The sequence below is a fragment of the Haemaphysalis longicornis genome, unplaced genomic scaffold, assembly GCF_048455015.1.
Source record: "Haemaphysalis longicornis isolate Haplotype H1 unplaced genomic scaffold, Haemaphysalis longicornis Haplotype H1 scaffold_2, whole genome shotgun sequence".
Lineage (NCBI taxonomy): Eukaryota > Metazoa > Arthropoda > Arachnida > Ixodida > Ixodidae > Haemaphysalis > Haemaphysalis longicornis.
The window spans coordinates 182,439,838-182,462,131 of NW_027526295.1; the positions used below are offsets into that span (position 1 = coordinate 182,439,838).

Here is a 22,294-nt window from a genome sequence, read left to right on the forward strand (position 1 = left end):
CACGTCGTTTCTTAGGCGGTCTCCCAGAACTTGGTTTTTGTTAACGTTCTGTTTATGACAAGTTCTACGAGTTGAAACGCTTTTGTAGAAGTCGGTTTTGGTCTACGTTCAGCAGCTCCTTGTCCTCCTATATAAAGCCTGCTTTTCGTTATTATTTACTTTCTTGGTGTGAAGCATTGTTTTACAGGCATGGTTGCTTTCGGAAATTACAAAACCGTCGCGGTTTTTTTCGTCCGTACGCATATTGTACAAATACAGAAAAATCGACGTGCTTCGTCGCAAAGCTAATTTTGCATCAATGCGTGAATCTGACTGAATTCTTTATACATATGTAGCGAGTCAGAATGGGAAATGAGGGACTCGTTGAAATAAGCGCAGGTCAAGAAAGCCAAGGAAAGCGAAGGGAAAAATTGGTATGTCATTTTATTCCCTGACCGTAACACAAATACTCGAGCAAGTGGTGGGGAGCACAACCCCGCCGGCAACGTAGTGGTTATCGCACCAGACGCGTATTCTGGAGGTCGTGAGTTCATATCTCACCCGGCGGGCATGTTTTTCTCAATTTTGCTTATTTCTTTCACAAAACTATCTGTTTTAATGACAGTAAAATGACATACAATTTTCCCCTTTCCTTTCCTTGGCTTTCTTGATTGAATACGCGCCATTATTTCTCTCTCTCTCTCTCTCTCTCTCTCTATATATATATATATATATATATATATATATATATATATATATATATATATATATATATATATATATATATATAGCGTTCAACATCAGGTAAACCATTCACCATTCTCAGAAAGTTCTAAACATCTCCCATCTCCCGTAATTTTAGGGCGAATATAATAAGCAGTCGGGCATCAAAGTAAAAATGCTGCTCTAGGACATTAAAGTATAAATGCCCTAGGACCTTTAATAATTGTGTTTTTGTATGCGGTGGAAGTGTGACTCATCAAGTGCTACAGACAGACGAGTCCACTCGTTGAATCCGCATAGAAAAGCTTGATCATTGATAATTCCGTAAGCATCGTTAACACGGTTGCAAATGAATGTGCGAAGCGACCGCTGTTACGCGCCGTCCGACATTCGACTCAGACGCTTCCCGTAAAGGGTGCTTCATTGCAAACGTATGCGTTATGATAAAAAGCCGACCTTGTGGAGGCGGGGGAGGACATGATGACGCTGAACGCAGATGAGAAATGAAGTTATTTAACAACATTCTAACCCGAATGCTAAGCGGCGGAAATTTTGTCCAACAGACTGCTTCAGTGGAATGCGCACTTCATGCAGGATTGGTGAACAACTGGATGGTAAACCAAAACCAAGTTATAGAAGAGTATGTGGGCCCAAAACGCAGACCAGCGTTAACACACGCACACACACACACGCGCACGCGCACACACTCACACACACGCACACACACACACAGGCACGCACGCACACACGGGCATACGCATGCGCACACACGCACACACACATGCATACACACACGCACACACACACTCACGCACACACACACATGCATGTGCATACACGCGCACGCACATACACACATGCACATACACACACGCAAACACACGCACGCACACACATGCACACACACACGCACACGCACATGCACGCACACACACGCACGCACACACACATGCACATACACATACGCAGACACACGCACACGCGTGCATACACACGCGCGCGCACCCACGCGCACGCACACACATGCACATACACATACACGCACACGCACGCACACGTACACATGCCCACACACACACACATGCACCCACGCACACACTCACAAGCACGCACACCCGCCGCGGTGGCTCAGTGGCTAAGGCGTTGCGCTGCTGAGCACGAGTTCGCGGGTTAGATTTCCGGCGGCGGCGGCGGCTTTTCTGATGGAGGCGCAGCAAAAACCCCCGTGTGTACGAGATTTTGGCGCACGTTAAAGCTCCCCAGGTGGTCAAAATTAATCCGGAGCCCTGCACTATAGCGCGCCTCATCGCCTGCGTTGCGTCGGCGCATTAAACTCTACAATCAATCAAATCAACAAGTCATGGACAAATGAAACGCGAACACGAAAATAGGAACCAGAACACACAAATAGCGCAATTTCTTTCCATGAAAGTGAAAATGACGCGTGGCTTATTTACAAGAACAAAGTTGGGAAATGTGACTTTTCAAATATATTAACAGCGCACCGTTATTAGACCTCTACAAACAGTATTCTTCAATTTTGCGTGTTCTGGATGCTATTTTCGTGTTCACACTTCATTCGTCCATGACTGTGTGGATGTATGTATGTATGTATGTATGTATGTATGTATGTATGTATGTATGTATGTATGTATGTATGTATGTATGTATGTATGTATGTATGTATGTATGTATGTATGTATGTATGCATATATGTATGTATGTACAATGTATGTATGTATGTATGTATGTATGTATGTATGTATGTATGTATGTATGTATGTATGTATGTATGTATGTATGTATGTATGTATGCATGTATGTATGTATGTATGTATGTATGTATGTATGTATGTATGTATAAAAAGCGTGGTTGGTGTGCGTGCGCGTATGTGTCTCGGATTCCTCCGCACCAACAATCGACTATGGTCGTGTTATCACCAGCAATTAGGATCAAACCCCAAAACTGTGTACACGGACGCTGCCGACTACGCTCGCATGGATACGATGACAGCTGTCGTCACCACATGCACCGAGCATGTCGCCAGTGTCACACTTACTGGAATCAACACTACCCAAGCAGAAGAAGCAGCCATCGCTCTTGCCATTGCCCACACCTCAGCCGATACAATCATCACTGATTCTCAAGCAGCATGCCGAAGCTACCTACGCGGAAGAATATCAAGACCAGCTGCGAGAATCCTTCTCCAGCGACCCCCTCAACGCAAGATCAGTCTGGTTTGGGCGCCTGCCCAGTCGTCCCTTCGCGGCAATGTCATGGCCCACACGACAGCCCGAGAATTAGCCTACCGGGCACCGCGAGACGACTGGCTTCAAGCGACTCATCCCCTAGTAACATACCAAGGCATCACACAGCACTACAAGCTGAGTAGGCAAGAGTATCCTCCTGCCCACCCGTCACTCACCAAGGAACAGGAGCATAAACTCAGGCTTTTGCAGACAAACACGTTCCCACACCTATCTAAACTTCACGCCATCAACCCCACCCTCTACAGCGCCACATGCTCACACTGCGGTGAGATCTGTACCCTCTACCACATGGTCTGGGCCTGCCAGAAAAACCTAAATGTTCGCCCAATTCCCAACCCTTCTTATGAGCAGTGGGAAAGAGAACTGGCCAGCTCCAGCAGCGACACTCAGCTTCGGCTGGTGGAACGTGCGGAGAAGGCAGCAAGCTCCAACGGGATCCTGAAATGAGGAATCCGACCACGTGCTCCCCCCCCCCTTTTTTTTTCGCAAAATAAAGTTTACTCCCCCCCCCCCCCCCCCCCTCTCTCTCTCTCTCTCTCTCTCTCTCTCTCTCTCTCTCTCTCTCTCTCTCTCTCTCTCTCTCTCTCTCTCTCTCTCTCTCTCTCTCTCTCTCTCTCTCTCTCTCTCTCTCTCTCTCACTCTCTCTCAATACGGATTAAGCTGCATTGAATTCTCTGTGGTTCTAAAATGATTGATTTCCCACATCCACGTTTGTTAGTGGCGTTGTTTCACCACGTGGCCCTGTTCCAGTCCCGTCGGAGGTCAGCCGTAATAAAATGCGGGGACAGAGTGGTCGACTTTACCATGATGGATTAATTTGTTCCGAGGCTTTGCTTCAATTTTCAAGCATCGGCGAATCAGCGCCCCCGTCCCCCCAGCGCCAACACGCGCGCCAACCATGACCCACCGTAGTAGGTTCCGCCGAGCTGCTCGCAGTTTTCCCCCGACGTGTTCGGCGGGCAAACGCACTGGCAGGGGTCATCCTCGGCTCCGTCTTTGGGCCGCAGCAGGAAGCCGTCGTTCTTGCACCGCGTGCTTCGCCGATTCGGGCATAGGTCTGCGTGTCAAGGAAACTCCGTCGCATGTACTAGGTGACACAGTACAGAATACTCTAAGGCAGTCCCGTGGTTCAGCTTCACCGCAACGCACTCGAGTGATCATTCCATGGTGCAAACACAGCAAATTCGGCGAATGAGAGCTACATGCATACCATCTGACCTAGAGCCACTAGATGGGTTTCAGAGTATCGGCACTCTTTTATGTTGTATGCCGCCGACGGCGGCCATTGGTCGAACCGCGTAACGTGAAATTTGTTTACCCCGGGAAGACCCATGGGCGCTGGCATTTTGGTGCCCCTGTGTTGCCGCGCGCGCGCTCTTCGATAAGTCGTGATTTTCGGAGCGCAGTGCGGATGTATGACACGTTGAAAGTGAGTTTTTAAGCCCCCATACAGAGTAGCGATGCCGTGCTGCTCTGAACTGGGCTGTTTCAACCGACGGGAAGGTGGAAAACAGCTGCATCGCTTCCCGCTGGGAGAGAACGACAGTGGCTTAGCGTAACCTATAGCCTCTTAAAAAGCGTAGCTTAATTAGCGGCTCTACCATAACCAAGGGCCACTAAATAAGCTACGCTAGCGCAACCGAGCCTCACCCTACGCACGCAACGGCGCGCTGTCTCTAAATCTTCGAAAAGTAAACACAGCTGTCATGGCTGCCAAGCGGCGCCCGGTCCAATTCCGCCCGTCACCACCCTGGCGTCAGGCACGAAAATGGCTGCCGCCGTGCGTCAGTGTCGTTACACTTACGCGTAGCTTATTTAGTGGTGCTAATCTGACCTCAAAATTTTTTATCTGTGCTGTAGCAAATTGCGCAATACCGAACGCCATGCCTGCATCGCGTGAGGCCCCACCGCAGATAAAACTTTTGAGTCAAATCGTGCGCTCAACAGCGTCATTCGCCGAAATTTTATTGTAGTGGTCAATCGAACGCGTCGTGGTAAAGCTGAAACACTGGATTGCCTTGCAGTGATGTGAGCATACAGCCAATGCCGAACACGTTTGCATAATGAAACTACTCACTTTTGTTTACCATCCTTTTTGGGTTTACTTTTCCCAACACCGCCAACGATGTGCAATAGAGCATCCCTGCGCGTGGAATTGTAATGAAAATGGGAAGTCAAGGATCTGTACCGCAATATATGCGTGCCATTCTCCTCAATGTCTCTTAAATGTGCTTAGCGCGAAAACGAAAGACCTTGGTGGATTGCGCTGTAGGCGTGGGTTATCAAATTCCACTTAAATGCGGGAATGTGTATGTTGGGCAGACCGGCGGCACAGGAGCATGAATTGTGGTTAAAAAATAAAGGAAATGCGCATTTGCCCGTGCATTTCGGTGCCTGCGAGTGTGAACCACTTCTGCGGGAGATTAAGATAATGGGTAGGAGTAGAGATGCGCAGCACTGCAACTGTTGGAAGCATTTTATATCAGGAAAAAAAAAGGCGATAATTGTATCAGTGATACGTCGGTGTCCCTGTTTAAATCAGAGAAATCTTTTTTCGAGCGTTCCGTTCGATTAACACATATGCGCACTTGGGGTACCCTACTGTGGTGCATGCTGCGTATGCCCAGATGTTCTATTTAAAGTTCAGTTGAAAGTTAGCGCTTTTCCTGTCTCCTTTCTTGTGTATCACCTTTGGTTTTTGCGCTAAACATATTAAAGAATCGAGAACCAACTACCCCCCCCCAACAAGTTTTGTAAAATTATCCTTAATGTCTGTCCACCGAGTTAAGCGTGTTGATAATATCTTTACTAGTGGTTTTCTGATATATAGTTTTTATTTGCTAAAAAATGGCTCTGGCTTAGCTCGGCTAGGCCGGTAATGCAAGCGAAAGCACCCGCGCCACAGTTTGCCAACCGAACGATATGACTGTATGGCGAGGCGTCCATTGTCGCCTCTAAGGATCGCCGCTGTCGTCTTTCTGCATCCTTCTCCCGACGCTTAAGTCTACGAAGTTCCAGTTCTTCACTCGTTTCTGCCTACCGATTTGCGCTCGTTCTCACGTTTCCGCTTTAACCAGCAAGCTGAGCGACGTCTTCAGGATAGTCCGACGCAGCTTGCCGATTTCGTCTCCGGGACCGCGCAAACAGCACAACTTCGGCACAGATGGACCAGCGTCCACGCTCGCTCTATGCCGCTGCTACACTCGCCCTCCTCCTCTATTCCGTCCTCCTCTCTTCCTCACTCTTCGTCCACGCCGCCGCAAAAAGATGGGCGGCACTCACTGCGGCAGCGAGTCACGCGGTGTCACTTCAAGGTCAAACTTTCATGCACGGCGAAACTCGCTGGATTAGGCCAATATTGCTTTGGCAATAAAATGTTGCGACGCCCTCTATATATCGTCGCAAGTCAATCAGAGCAATGGACGTGGCCTCGCAAGCCAGTCATTAGGGGGGCTTAGTTATGGCAGCGCGGCTGTCAGCGGCACAGGTGCAAGTGTAAGTCAAGGATTTCCAAGTGATTTCTTTATGCAGCCTAAGGTTATTTAGCCAACTGAGTTTTAAATCCGCTTTCACGAAGGTTTCTTTTTTTCTTTTTGCCGGGGTTAGCTTAGCAGTTTATTACACCCGAACGGTTAGTATGCCCAAAGTTCCTGTCGTTTGTAGCGCATATTAGTGAAGTCTGAACCAGCGCAGAGTCTATGCCCGCTGCATCTTGTGCATCGTCGTTTTTTGGGCTGCTTCTTGCTCATAAGCTTGCTTTGCCGCATGCCGCGAATACAAAGTCGGCTTTTCCCCACAGCAAGCGCATTTAAGTTGAATTTTTCAATAGACCCTATGCGAAATTGCTTGGTGATCTAGCAACACTGATGTAAACAAGACCGTCCGCCATATTGGTACGGGCGACGATCGCGAGGTCTCGTATTGTTTAGTGTGGAAGAGTATAGTTACGGTAACGCGGTATGGCTCAAACTGGACTGCGTTTTCCGGTTCCCGACCACGGATTGTGGACGAAGGACTCGTCTGCGCTACCAACGCGTTGGCGCTACCGACTGTGTCTGAGGACTCATACCACTCGTGGTGCCGCGCCAAAGACCCATCCGAGCGCCAGCGGAGCAGGTAATGCTACCAAGCCACCGAGCCGCATTGCTCGCCTTCATCGGTGCGGACAAACACGTGCGACTCGCAGTAAGTAAATCTTTGTTTTTTCCTTGACACGAGTTAACCGGTATGAGCATTTGTATAGCAGTTTGTTCACCGTTGTTTACCATGCAAATGCGTAGCGGGGACCCTGTTGCAGTAACCCTGAAAGAGGAAAGCGACAATCGCCAGACCGTGCCGCTAGTGGGTGGATTGAAATGGCGTACATCGAATTTACGGGATTATTTTTGGCGAAGATGTTTACGGAAAGGTTGCGGCCGTTTTCCGTGACGGTCGTCCGCCCGCGCATTTGCCGCAAAGCATTCGTGCTTTGCGGCGAAGTCAACTACAAAAGTGCACATGCGCCTTGAATTTTTTTTGTGTGTGTGTTTTCATTATTGCGCATGTCCTGCCGCAGCAATCTGTTTGTGCGTCTGGCTTGTCCTTTTTTTGGCAGTGGGGTGGTTGTGGTAGTTTCTAAAGCGCATGTTTTGAGTGTGCCCGAACAGATAATACCGTAAAACCTCGTTAGCTCGAACTCACTGAACTAAAATTTTCTTTTTAAATTCGATGGGTCATCGGTATAGCCCGAATGTTTACCTGTTTATCTCTAAAGGTTTTGGAAGTGAGTTCCAGATAATCATAATTTGCTTGCTTAAGTTATGACGAACACGAATATGCGGGTACTGGTATCATTACCCACGGTGAGGTTTATAAATGTTAAACTTCCTTCTCTTGAAAGTACATTAACAAAGCATGCAGCGATACTTGCACGCTCGAACTTGAAAAACAATTTTGACATCATTGCTGTTTGAGGTGTAGATTATTGCCCTTGCAACAGTGTTAAGCAATACACAAAATCTGGTCATTTTGAGTCTGTTCCTTGCGGCCACTGCTTTCTGCTCTGTCCCTTTAGCATAAACTGTAGCGGACTAGTCCTGTTCTTCCCTGAGTGCTATTTACTGTTACTCTCTCTGTTCTTGCAGGTTGGGCCTCATCTTTGTGGTTAGCAGCTGGTTTTGCTCCCAGAGAAAAATTGGCCGGCCCTGTTGTGCCTCGCCTCTGAGACGGACAGTGGGGAGATTGTGGAGGCAGCGTGCGAGTGCCCGGCGGGTTGCAGTGGAGCATGCAGTCACATCCTGGCGGCTGTGCACCTACTCGTCCTCTTGCTAGCCCAAGGTTTTAAAGAGGCGCCACCGGAGCTTGCGTGCACAGCTGCCACAACAGTGGGGACGTCTGAGACAGCAGGGCATCAAGCCAGCGAGTGTCCAAGACATTGACTGAAGAAGCCCGCAAGAAAATGGCCCCTCCCTTCCCTTGCCATTGCGTCTGTTCGGCGCACGTCGAGTGCAGGAGCAATGCGAGCAGCAATAAAGTGCCGTGCAAGCGCTTGGGAGAAAACTTGGTAGCCTTTGGAATGGGTTTTTTGCCTCACTTTTGCGGCTGGGCAACGTCGTGTTTACTAGACCGCTGCATGCAGGGGTGCGCGAATGCTTCCCTTTGTTCCATTTATATCCACAGTTTGCTATACTGCACGCGTTATAAATCAGCGAAGTATTTTAATTTACTGGGATTTTCACTGTGGATACAAAAAAAGCAAAAGCACTCAAGCTGATGCGCGGCGGACTGATGCAACTCTGGCCGTTTTTTTTTTTTTTTGATGAAAACTTGAAAATTGCCTCAGCTACCTAATTCAATGGCCACTATCATTACGTCGGAGGTAAGCATGCCATGTGTGACAAACTAGAGTAGTGAGTGTGTATTTTAGTCGCAAAATATTCGACAGTAAATACATCGTGGCAGAAATGACAATGGGCAACAAGTTAACTTGACGTAAACAAACCTGTCAGCCCGGCAAATCGGGAACCAAGTGCAGAAACTCGAATTTTCCAACGTCATATCATCATAAAACAGTGTACGCCACTTCCGCAACGACACGCGGCTAAATGCAAGGAAAAGAAACTAACAACATACTCCGATACCGTGCGCGCCCGCCACAGAGGAAATTTTCAACCCCGCCGTGACGGCGTAGTGCGGCAAGAAAAGTTTACAGCCCTAGGTAAGATAAAGGCTCGTGTAGGGGCTAAGCGGTACCATTTAACAATGAAATGAAGCGAGCGTAGAGCCACCGGGACGAGTGAAGAAATGAAGTGAAGAAAATTTTGACAACGTGTGGTACTGTTTCCCCGCTCGAGCGCCGCTGTCAGTCATAAATAGGTGACGCACGCTCAGGCTTCATTTAGAATACGAAGGCTGAACCACGCAACTCCAACGCAGCTGTATTTTTCATCCGTACAGCGACTACGAAATCCCGCGCTTAGCGAACCAATGACAAATATTCGCTCCCAGCGCACCGCTCCCAGCGTGTCACAAAGGTTGCTCGCGCCGGCATAGTTCGCGTCAGAAAGTTCGTTCAAGAGCGTGGAACTTCACGTGCCTTTTCTCCACCTGGACCGGTATTTCCTCGTTGCGTGCACTGCCGCACGCAGCAATGCTCCGGCATTAAAGTCCATCACCAAGAGCGGTCAATGCCCGCCTTCCATGTTTTTCTACTTGGTTTCGGTTTCAAACGACCGTACCAAAATGGCGGACCTAGTTACCGGAGTCGACGTGAGATGGCGGGGCGCATTTTGCATAGGGTCTATTGGCGGTGAGCGCGACCACGGGTGGCGCTGCGGAGCGCGCCTGCGTGACGTCAGCTTAGGGATTCTCGCATTTGTCGTCTGCTTCCCTCGGGTTCGCTATCTGCTGATTTTTTTTTTTTTTGCTCACGGTTGACGTCTGATGCTTGTACGCACCAGATTTTGCGAATGCGTAACTTTTCATCACAATAATAGACTTCAAATCGCTCACCTAGCTCAAGGCATGTGTTAAAGTATTTTTGTCGATGCCGCTACGGAAGAAACATTGCCGGCGTCGCCCCATTCCTTGCGAAGCCGGTCCTGTGTGGAGCGCGAAGAGTAGGAGCTAGACGCCAGCTTCTGTATTAAGCAATCTTTTGAACAATGGGAACAGTCAGCTTATAGTAACCGACAACAGGGAAAATACAAGGCCAAAACGAATTCCATGCCTTCGCCGCTGTCGGCTTTGGCAGAGGCTTTATGGCTTTACGATTTCCGGTAATCATATGTAACGTAAAACAGTTTTTGCAACCTTGCCGAACGCTCGAAAGTATTGTTTCCCATCACTTTACGTTGTCATGGCACGAAAGTATGCCGACATGCACTATGGCGCGCAAAAAGTGTAGGTTGAGTTCCAAAAAATTTACACTGTGTACAGGCGCTTCCTGGTTTTATATCAGGCTTCAAACCAGCATGGAGGTATATTTAGCAAAACGAGTCACGTCTACGGTCAACATACAGTAACACTATGTTTGTTCAGACCTGGAGGGATATTTCGGTACATTTCCCACAGCCATGTCCTCCCAATATTAAGATATGTGTAATAGGAGAACTGAAATCCAGAAGAGGAGGAGCAGGAGGAGGAAGAGAAAACTTTATTAAACAGCAAAATGGAGCTGATTAGTGGGCCGGGTCCTCAGTCATAGAAAAGTAATTTTCTTCAATTAATAGAACGCCATACCGAGAAGACCAGGATTAGTTCTTTACGCCTGGAATGATTGCAAAACAACGAAGAGCTGCTTGGAAATATTCATCGGTTTCGATTCTTGTAATATATGCACCTATACTATTCATTGCGTTCGTTAGCGAGTATATCAAGCCTTGAACACCGTAATCATGTCATATTTGTTCGGGTCAAGGGTGAGTTCGTTATGATAACGATGGTTACGATAGAAATTCGGGGCACAAAAGCCGCCTTCGAGTACTCTGGACAACGTTGTTTGGGGTGCGATCGCGGTGGCGTAGCACAAACCTTCTCATTGTATTTGCATGTGAATAAACAACGCACGCTGCGGATATGCACATTCTTGCACGCAGAAATAACGAAAGCCAATTTGTGAAGGGAATGTGCCATACAGCCTGAAGAAGACATCCACATGATCTCTGTGAGCCTCCCAAACAAACCCAAACCTACTAATGAGACATTTGTGATGGTGCAGAAAAATTAATGGGTTGGGCACAGAAAAAAAAAAACGTTCATCTGATACAAATCAACAACAACGAAAGAAATAGAAGACGGCCGCTTTATTTCCTGCTCTACGATCTGCGTGTAGGGCCCCTCTGCTTGGTACGTAGCATTAGATTGTTGAGTCTTCATAAGAGCATCTCAAAAATACTGTAGGGAAGCCTACGCATTTTGAATACTTATTGAGCTATGAGCGCTGAACCTCGCGAATAAGCTAGAAAGGACGAGTTACACACGATCTTCTGACCGATGCTCTGAAAAAAGTTCTCTCTCTCCTCGTGTGTATCGAACCTGTGGGGGATACAGCTTGAAATTATTCAGATGTGTCAGAAGCTGGCAAAAATAACTGAATTATTAGAAATACGCCTTTTAGTGTACTAAAGCGTCAGAGCGGGAGATTTCTAGCACAGGCGCTGCTGCCCCTCACACGCGCAGTGTAGCAGACGACAGCGGCGCGAGTCCCTAAGCCCGACGTCACAGCCAGGGGGCGCCACTCAAACATCTCATCGCCAATTGCTCAAAGCTATGCCAGAACGCCGAATATCCGTAACACCATTGGTGCCTGAAAAAAAAAAATCCGAGAACCTGTGTTCGAGGTGGTACCTAATAGTAATAGGTTACCCGTTTCGAACCAATCCTCCGCTTCCATTTACGCAAAGCGTCTAAGAAATGTCACATTCTTTCCGGGGTACGCGTTATTTTACTTCCTTTTTTCGGGATGTGCGCACCCTTCATGACAACAGTTTCAGTCGCGGTGGCTAAGGTTTTATGCATCTAAACAGTACGGCTATGTGAGAGAGTGCAACGTCGACGCAAAAAAACGCTAATTTGAGTTTAAGCTCAAGTGACATCCTCGTTTCTTTAAGCCTTAAAGAAACGAGGATGTCACTTGAGCTTAAACTCAAATTAGCGTTTTTTTGCGTTTAAGGGCTTCGCACTTCTATTGCGAGAGATCAGGCGTCGCCGTCCGCTACAAATCTGGAACTTTGCAGGAGGTGTGGTCCGCTATACCACTGAGTCATCGCTACCAGTTCAACAGGATGTTCGTGACCGGTACACCCCCGGTAAAACCTAAAACCAACGCAAGTGGGGAGTCCACACCGGAGCGACTTTGCACTCCATTAGTTCAGACTGTAGGTCATCCAATATTTCCGTAATGTTTCCTTCGCATCGGCTTTTTTCTTCAAACCTGGCGCAATTGTTATAAACGACGGCACACTTACACTAACAAACACTCCCTTAACGAGGATGTACTACTGCTCATACCATCCGCAACGAGAAAGAAGAAGGCACAGCCACCTGTATAGACAGTACCTAAGATCGATGTAAAAAATATTTAGCAGATATCCTTAAAATAAACGGCAATTTCGCATATTTAGCCAGAACAACGATGGGGGCTCGTTGATTGAAGTTGTGAAACGTTATTGCTTAGCGCACGAGAGAAGAGGATCGAAGAAGAACGCTTGCCCTGTGTTCTCCCGTCCTGTTCTCTCGTGGGCTAAACAAGAAGCATCTTAATAAGCGAGTTCGGCCAGGATCGCGACAAATATGGCGGCGTTTTCTTCCGAGAGACGTACCAGGGCAGGAGTACATGAGGTTCGCGAGTTTCTGGTCGCGGAAGCTTAGCTCGCCGTCGCCTCCCATGCGCAGCTGAAGGTGCGGGTCCAGCGTCACAATGGTGTTCTTCTCGAATCGCTCCGGACTGAAGGCCTGCACGCAGTTAGTAGAGGCATTTCAACCTCGGAGACGGAACCTTAGCTTATAAGCATCATTAAGCATGTGCATATTTCTATATTGAAGCGAAGCTTTTTACCTCTACCCCAACGGTTCTGTCGCGACCGTTGGTGTCAACAGAAAAGTCCCGCGAGCAAATAAAAGAAGTTACTGGCATCGCCAGGAGTCGAACCTGGAGCGAGAGCCCGTTGTCTTACCGATTGAGCTACGAGCCCACGTGGAGACGGATGGAGACAGACGATGCGCCCACCGAGCACATCTGTGGGTTTACCCCGTGCGTTCTCGCTGAATGCCACCGGATAGCGTTACGCGACCTCTCGCTCCGCTGTGCCCTCCACCCACGGCGCGTGCAGTGGCCGCGTGCGCGCAGTGCGCGTGCTTTAGGAGTTAGTAAAAATTAAAAGCTCGCACCAACGCTTGGCATCTCACGTCTCTTCTGTCCCTGCCGCCGATCTCGTCGCCTCCGTCAGCAGCGGCAGAGATGGAGGAGAAGCTTCCTTTCATTATATAAAAAAAAGAGTATATACTCATGCGCTCAACCAACCCCCACTTATGGATCATGCATTGATTTGACCTCAGCAAAGAATAGGGTGTGGTTAAGTGCATTTCACTTGCCTCTGGTTTCACTCTTGGTAGAGCCACGTGTGGGAATTTAAGTTACGTCGCATGGGTCATCGTTGCGGGTGTCGTTTACAGCTTCGCTTTCCAACCACCTTCACAGGGTGGATTGGCGCGCATTTTTTAAAAGAGGCCCCGAAGAGAGAATACAAGTTTGGTTATTTATAAAAAATATGCTTTGTCCTGACAACAAAGATACCAATTTAATGGCAAATTACAGAGATAGTACAGAAAACATATGAAGCAGTGCGGACTCCCTTGCCACTTTCAGGTGATTTCTCTATGACGTAACGCGAACTTGTTTGCGCGACTGGCGGCCACCGGCCTAAGCCCCCGCCAAGAAAGAAACCTTACTTGGAGATTGTAGTGGGTCCTCTAGTTTCGTTTCATCGTATTACTTGAATTATAACGAGTAGATAACACTGATAACTACGTTTTTAGAGCTGGCACATATTACGTCACTCCTGCCCATATTATGTCACTGTAGCGCGAAATTTGAGTTTTCTAAATTTTCTTGCGTTTTTTTTAAAGCGTGTTTCGTGGCTGGAATAGAGCTGACTGAGATGCCAAAAGCTAGCCTTCCAAATATAACAAAGTAGTATTTTGTCTTCATGGCCTCTTTAAAGCAACATGTGTATAAACGGAGTTCACTCCACACAAACGTAGCTCGGAGATCTGTATAGATTAGAGAATGACTATCACGATAATAGGATTACCAGGACAATGCTTTTTGGGGAAATGAGTTTCAGTCTCGGTCAAGGTCGTCGGTACGGGGAAATAAGCCACCGTATTGCGGGCGAAACGGAGAAGGCGAGGGGAAGGGGGCAATTGTTCCGGTGTGGCGGGGGGGGGGGGGGTGTTACGGGGCAAAGGGTGCAAAAAAGATTAAGGGGGGAGGAGGGGCAAGTGCCCCTTTGCACCTCCCTGCTCTCCTAATGGAAGAGCCAAACATGTCTCAGAAATGACCAAGCCATTATACTGCCCATAATGTTCATGAATCAACACGACATTCGGTGCTCCACCTAATTTTGTGTCGTATTGCAAAGATCGATCTCCACAGGCGAGTACCGGCAAAACTGCTGGAATCGCTCGCACCCACGTCATTTCTGTCGTTACGCACTATATGAGAAGGTAGCTAAAGTGGCAGCTTTCCTGCGTGGCGCTTGCTATGCGGAGTGGAAGTGGTATCGGCACAGGTCATAGAGTTTAATGCTAATATAGTATGAAACTCTATGGCACACGTGACCTCAGCAATTGTACTACTCCGAACACGGGAGCAGGCACTGGCGTCGTCTAATTTTGGGCACCGTATAGCGTAGCAAGCCTTGGAAATTCCAGCGTTCTCTCTCTCTCTCTCTCTCTCTCTCTCTCTCTCTCTCTCTCTCTCTCTCTCTCTCTCTCTCTCTCTCTCTCTCTCTCTCTCTCTCTCTCTCTCTCTCTCTCTCTCTCTCTCTCTCTCTCTCTCTCTCTCTCTCTCTCTCTCTCTCTCTCTCTCCAACTCTCCAACTCTCCAACTCTCCAACTCTGAGTTTAGCCACAAGATTATAGCAGATATAAGTATTGTATGCACTATCCGCGACTACGGATGGCAGCGGCTTCAGCTAATCGAAACTGAGGTTTGAATTGGTTCGCGGAGTTCAATGTATACAGTAGTACGCTGTGTGTACGGCGTACACGTACCCCTTCCGAGTACTGCATGACTGAGGTGACGTCGTAGGGCACGCTTCGGCTGTTCTCGATGGCGTGTGCGAACTGGGAGGCCTTGTCGGCGGGCACGTTCTCCCAGAGGATGAGGATGTTGCCGTCTCTGTCGAGTCGCGACTGCTCGTGGTAGAAGCCGATGGCATGTCCGATCTCGTGGATCACCACCGACGTCTGCGTTAAGTGTTGCGTGTGGATACGCGGGAAAAACAGCTCATCCTGCTGGGTGTATACATTTACCAGGAATAAAAAAGGATTTATGCGTGCGGGCGAATGTACACTGTAGCTTCCAGCCTTTAGCTAACTCGACATTGCTTTTTTTAATTTATTTTAAGCTTATGTACGCTGCGCCAACTGCTTAAGCCATGCTCGCCAATGTATCTGATAGAAGACTGGATGCAAATAACGTACGGAAGAAAGCCCTCAAACAAGTAAATTTATGCGGGCCTTTGAGAATCACCCGTCCTCGATGCTCAATAAACATGCGAAATTGAACACAAATCTTTATAACCGGCGTGTATAGTTCTTTATATAGTACGGCATCTCCAAACAGTCGACATCTCGGAAGTATCTGGTGTCATATACCCCAATCATCGTAACGGATAGTTGTAGCGACTGCTTTCCTAAGCAGTAATTAAAAGTGATATCACTTTCAGTATCCTCGCAAAAGCAAGTATTTGGTAACAAAAAAATGGGGAAGGAGAACTACACAAATGTTTGTCACTGAGAATTTTCGAAACGGTCCAGACGTAACAAAGTGGCACACTATGTGGCAGGGGCTAGCGTCACTAAATAAGCTACGCTTAAGAGTACCGCCACTTCGTGCACCTGGAAGCGTCTGGGGGCCATTTTGTTTCTGGCTTGCAGTGTTGCCATCTCCCCCAACGAAACCGCCGCCGGTTGTGACGGGCAGAGTGTGACCGGCCGCTCTAGCGTCCGCGCAGCAGAGAGAGAGAGAGAGAGAGAGAGAGGAGAGGCGCCCAGAAACAAAATGGCTGCGCCCATATGTAAACAAATATCACGTGGTGCCGACCGACCTATGGAAATCCTGGCGGCACATAACAATGAGAGAAAAGAGTGCCGATACTCTAAAAGCCTTTATTTAGTGACGCTAGCAGGGGCCAGTCGAGGGCTTACGTTTTTCTGGACTTCAATTTCGTAAGATTCGGTCGGTGTTACGGCGTGCATATCACATACGTCATACATTGCTATTGTTCTGGCCTCGGCCGGAAGATTTTGTGACCATTGTCAATGTGGACGCACACGCACAAAGTCACTCATCCCAAATTTGTTGACGAGGAAAGGGAGACACGGTACAGTGCACGTCGAGGGTGACGACGATGCCGTGCTTCAAGAAGGCTGATGGCGTGTCATAGATCTCAGTGGGGAGGAGAGGCATTGCGCATCCACTCCTGTTGTTCCTTCCCACGTTAGCAAAGAACAAAATGACCGCCACTGACTTAGTTGACCCTTAAATTGTATGCTCTAAATGTACGTCAAATGACGGTTGCCGGACCATCATTTGATCAGTGATCGATGCGCACATTTTTTTAAGTGCGAATGCACTTTATAAGCGACCCCGAACCTTCCGCCGTCCGCATAGCAACAGCTGCGGGTGCGCGCGCTTTTCGTCTTCCTTAGCAACGGGGGGAGATGGGCGCGCGCTGCCTGGCCGCTGACATGGCACATACCCACGTGGGAGATTGGCCAGGAATAAGTGCGAATGCACTTCTTAAGCGAGCCTGAATCGTCGCGCTCGCATAGCGCCTCCTCTCCCCCCTCGCCTACTCTCCTAAAGCCCCTTTACTACTCTCCAGCTCGCAACACCCTCTCTCGGCGCGCCAGCCAGGCCACTACACTATATATATAAAAAAAAAACAGCATCCGGCGCCAGGTTTCGATCTGCGGACTTTACGGCCGCAGCGCGACGCTCTACCGACTAAGCCACGGACGCGACGTTGATATCAGTGTTAGTAACGCGCCTTATATCTTTAACGCATTCAAACTACGTCGTCAGCGGCGTGCGTTGGCGACTCAGCGGCGTTATAGCGGCTTGATAACTGCGTGGTGTACACGTGATACTACAAACCCGCTAGTTCTGCATTCTCTCACGTGACTGCGCCTCCTCTCCCTTCACTCCGGTCGGCGCTTCGCAGCTGCGGTGCGCTGCGGTGCGGTGCGCTCCTCCTCTCGAACATACACGTTAATTCACCAAGATTTCCGCAGAGGGACAAACGAGGCGTGTTAAGCCGAACGTGATCACGAGGGGGTGTTAATGTAACTAACGGGCAAAATGCCACCAAACTTCAACAAACTCCCCCTCATAGCATTACCCCGTGCTTCGCACTTCCTCATACTCCCCTTCGGGGAAATGCGGGGGAATTTTTTTTTTTACAGCGGAACTGTATATATGGCTTACCCTTTGAGTTTTGTGTGTGTGTGTGTGTGTGTGTGTGTGTGTGTGTGTGTGTGTGTGTGTGTGTCTTCAGCAGATTAAGCTTTGCGATAAAGCTAACTTTCACGCGAAAGATGTAGCTATCAATACAACGTAGTTATTTTGGGAAAAATCGTATTGGCCGCCAAGATGATATCCTTACGCCTAGTTTTAGTTACTTGACATAATTAGCTCACCGTGGAGTTGCAAACAATTCAGGGTTTCCGTCTGCTGTTAGTGCATGGACCTCTACGGAACGAGCAAGGATGCAAAAAAGTCGAACTCGTGTTATAACAGCGAAGCTCTTTAGCAATTCGTTGATTGGGCCAATTCGCAAAAGTCAGTATAACAGTAAACAAAAGAAGTCACCGGCATTGGCAGAATTAGAACCTTCGTCTGGTACATCAACGGAGTTAGAGTCAGTCGCCTTAACGACTCGGCTATGGCGTTTTTTTTTTTTTTATGGGGTGGGGGGGGGTCGGGGGAGTTAGTACCCGAGAGTCAAACGGCTTACTTCCTCGGCCAGCTGTGACTGTGGGGGAGAGTTATGACACCACCTGCTCGACACATGTTGCACCTGCGGGCGCCTAGTTTAAGTGTGCGCGTTCCGTTCGTTTGTTCTGCTTCTTCGATGCCGTTATAGCTACAAAGATAGGGTAAAGGTTGTCGCGGCAGCGAAGAGAGAAGCAAATCGGCTGCAATCATGGACTTAAACCGTCGTGATGGTCGTGAATGTTACGTACAGCATCGCTACCTTCGTCTTACGGGTGGGCTTCCTTCATTTTTTATCTAAACTATTTCTAATGAAGTTACATGATGCTGGACCACTCAAACGGCCAAAAAGCAGTGGAAGTTTTATCTCGGCATTGTCGTGATAACTCTCCGTCAGTTTCAATACAAATAACACGAAGCCGCCGTTCCTAAGCCATTCCATCCGCACCACAATGCCACCGTGGTATCAACCAACGTTGTATCAACAGCCCCACGATTGACTGCTGGAATCAAAATACGGCCCTTTTGAGTTTCACCAAGCTAATTAATTCAAAAGAACGCCAAGTCGCAATTAGAATCAATCGTTTTTTTTTTTTCGTTTCTTGCACATGTTGGGTCTGAACCCCGGTCAGTGTGCTCGTAAATAAAGTGAATTGTCAACTTGCAATTCAAAGCGCATTCGTCATCCACTTTGTAATGCCATTTGCATAGGTATTTTAACAACTTTGCTGTCAAACCATGCGCGCTGAGCCACGTGTCAATTTTTTTTTTCAGCTATGCTCAAACATTCCTATGACTAATCACTTGTGACGATCAATCCTCATGCGCGTGTACGTGTCTGACTGTGCCGCATGCATGTGCGTGTACAAATCGGTGCTGGTCGTACACACAGGACGGGCCCTAGAGATACACATTCCCGTGCTTCCTTTAGTTAATCGCGGAGGTACAGCCTGGGCCACATTCGAGCACCAACGTCTGCTCATAGTAGACGTGAAGAGACCAACGTGCTCGCATCCGGGGCCGATGTTGAGGTCTTGCGGGCCCAGAGGTTCCATGCCGACGAGAGACCAGCACCTGCGTTGGGAAAGCAGCCACTTGTCGTGCCGTCTTCGTTGTGCAAAAATTAACGCTCCCGCCATTTTTGAATCGCGTTCTCTAAAACACACGCAAGAAATTCCCTTCGCTTAATTTGAAGGACAAAACATATGTACTATACGTCCGTGGTGTGGGGTCCCGTGTTATTGCAGGGTCCTTCAAAAGAGAAGGGCGCCATTTCACACTTGAGGAAACAAATTTCCTCATGATTTTTTTTTTTTGCTTTGGTTGTTGCCATTGAAGCCGCTGCAATTTATTTCATGCCGATCAGTATATGAATTTTTTACGCTTTTTGTACGAAAAGCTTATACCTCACAAAAAAATTATAACAAACAGAAACTGAGCGTACCACACTGTAAATAAGATTAGTAAATAATGCGTTAACCTGTGAAAGCCGGGGAAGGGCGTAAATGCAATTTTTGTTAAGACGTCCTGGCTGCCACCACAAAATAAAGTTGTTATAATCAATGAGATACATCCGGTTAAATCGTTCACACGTGTTTCGGAGCTTATATATAGCAAGAGGGGGGGGGGGGTGCGAGCGTTGAAGGGCATGCCATGGAAGTCGAGACTGACCCCTCGTTGTCGGTGCGGAACTTGATGTACCAGGGGTTGAGTCGGGTCCTCTGTCTGAAGATGAGGCAGGTGCGCTCCTGCCAGTGGTCGATCGACGCCATTATGACTCCTTTCACCTTGTCGTCGACCGCTGCGCGCACAGGGGTTAAAGAGACAAGTTTGTTTTTGTAGAGCGTTGCCGTGGTTGCCGTTCTTTTACAGCGAATAGCTGTTGAGCCGGCGTAAAAGTAGAAGGGAATCAGTAGTTTCTGGAAATGCAGCGTGTTTTTACGCACGTATGTACAATCCTTCGTTAACGCAGTCCTCGGGACTCCGCTACAAGAAGCACTTCCTTAGAAGTGGGTATGTTGTGCTCTTTGTAAACTGCAGGGTAGGACGATGAAACTCTTCGAATAAGAAGAGATTTCGAATAAAGTTATTGCTTTACAACGATGGCTTACTCTATGTGCGTATTTCACAGCATCACCGTCGTCATCGACATAATCGTGACAAGTTTGCTTCTCTCGGGAGAAGCAACTGCAACTGTGATCATTAGAGGCCGGATTTTTAGGCATTTAAAATGCTCATTTTAGGGGCCAAAATAGGCAGGCAAAACAACGTTTTACGCCTTAAATGTTGTCAGTATAGGCTCACTAAAGTTTCACGTAAATGCCAATAATTTCAAAAGAGGACGTGCGCGAACTGTATACGACAGGAAAACCAAAAATGTTGTTGTTCATGATGGCACAAAGGCGCCAACAGTTGAACATAGCCGCTCTGTTGTCCCATAAAAATGCTGGACTAGCGAAGATATATTGTCTTATTTCAACAAGAGCACTGATCACATTCATAATCAATGGCCATTGTTGCTTGCTTGATCATCGCATATAGTGAAACAGGCATGAAAAAAAATACTTGAGCTGGGAATACTGATCAAAAAGAGCGCTACTTTATGGCTGCCAGACAGAATTTAATTAGGGTACAACAAAGACAGATAGAAATAATATACGCAAGAGAGACGACGATTTGTCAAGAAATTAATATACCATTACATAAGGAGCTGTTAGGTACAACTCCGCCAGTTTTCTCATACATTATCCGAATTGTTCAGGCAAGACGTCCCAGCACTGCAAAATACACCCCCTCACATTTGAAGAGCGTTTTTCAAAAGGTGTTTCACAGCCGAATAGATTTTTAATGGAAAAGCATTGACCCGTCGGCAGAGTGAATTTTAAGACGCCAGGAAATCCAGCTGCGCACTGATGATTCGTCATTGGCTTTTCGATATAGGAATGATCTGCGGGCTCGATTCTCAACCATTGTGTTGAAATTAGAGTGAGGATGCTTCTAGAAACGAGGATGCGACTGCATATGTTTGAAGAAATTTTTTTGGAGAACGCGCTGGGCGTAGCCTAAGAATCACTGTGAAAATTGTTGAAAAAATAGAAACTATAGCCCTATCTCCAGATATTTGTATTCAAAATTGTGCCTCTTGTAGGCTGAGAATGAGCGTCCCATTCCACTGCTGATAGCGGTTGTTTTCCGGGAGATAGTTGAGCCAGAGGACTATAAGCCCCATACAGTTCCCAACAGCGAATGCTTCCGGGTAACATAAATAACGATCTCAAACAGCGTCGAAAGCTAAACTGGAGGCTACATAGTGTCCATAAGCTACGATTTTTAAAATAGGCATTGATGAGCATTTAAGCCCAAACGCCAAAATAGGCATTTATAGAGTATAAAAACACCATAAAAGCTCTTAACCGCTTATTCAGTGCTTCTCAAATGGGAGTGTGCGGACCCCAGGGGGTTCGCAAGAGCATTTCAGGAATCCGCGAAGCCTCCCTCAACCCCCCCCCCCCCCCCCCCCCCCCCCGCCCTCGTCATTCTTTTCTCTATTTTGCCAGCACTTGCTTGCAATGCAAAAAGGTGGCTTCGTTTTGTTTCTCCGCGTAACACATATTTTAACATCTGCTTTTTGAACAACACGTCAGCTATGAGAAGAAAAAAAAATCAGACAGAAAAGGCAGAATATTGGTGTTTAATATTATGCGCATCGTCATTAACGTCAAGCAGAAAGTGTTTTGTGTTGTGTTGGGTTTTATGGCGCATAAGCGACTAAGGCCATCATGCGCCAAACAGAAGTTGGTGTGTTTACTTTTGTGTGCGTTTACTTTTGTTTAGTACATTTAAGGCTTGTTTAGGAACTTTGCTTCTTTTAGAAAACCAAAAACGGAGGAAAAACGGAGGAAGTAAACTGGGGTGAAAGGGGATGTGTTCGTAGTAGAACTGCCTAAAATGTTTTTTTCTCAGGACCTCAAATATCGCACATGCGAGTAAAATGTGCTCTACTGTTAGATCTTGGTCACATTCTTTACATATTGGTTTATCTTGTTTCATTAGGAGAAAGTTATATGTCAGATGTGTGTGTCCTATGCGAAGACGGAATAGACTAATTTCTGTGAGGCG

At 47.6% G+C, this 22,294-nt stretch overlaps 1 protein-coding gene across 2 annotated transcripts in view; it reads right to left on the bottom strand.

The window, feature by feature from the left end:
• LOC144169611 (blastula protease 10-like) overlaps positions 1–22,294 on the bottom strand; it is a 56,983-nt gene that overhangs the window by 15,127 nt on the left and 19,562 nt on the right. For both annotated transcript variants that reach the window (XM_077698862.1, XM_077698863.1), the window contains exons 2-6: positions 19,847–19,976; positions 19,180–19,249; positions 15,229–15,423; positions 12,774–12,906; positions 3,881–4,030 (exon numbers count right to left, since the gene is read on the bottom strand). In XM_077698862.1, the coding sequence (XP_077554988.1) occupies positions 3,881–4,030; positions 12,774–12,906; positions 15,229–15,423; positions 19,180–19,249; positions 19,847–19,976 (678 nt within the window). The remainder of the gene's footprint in view (positions 1–3,880; positions 4,031–12,773; positions 12,907–15,228; positions 15,424–19,179; positions 19,250–19,846; positions 19,977–22,294) is intronic.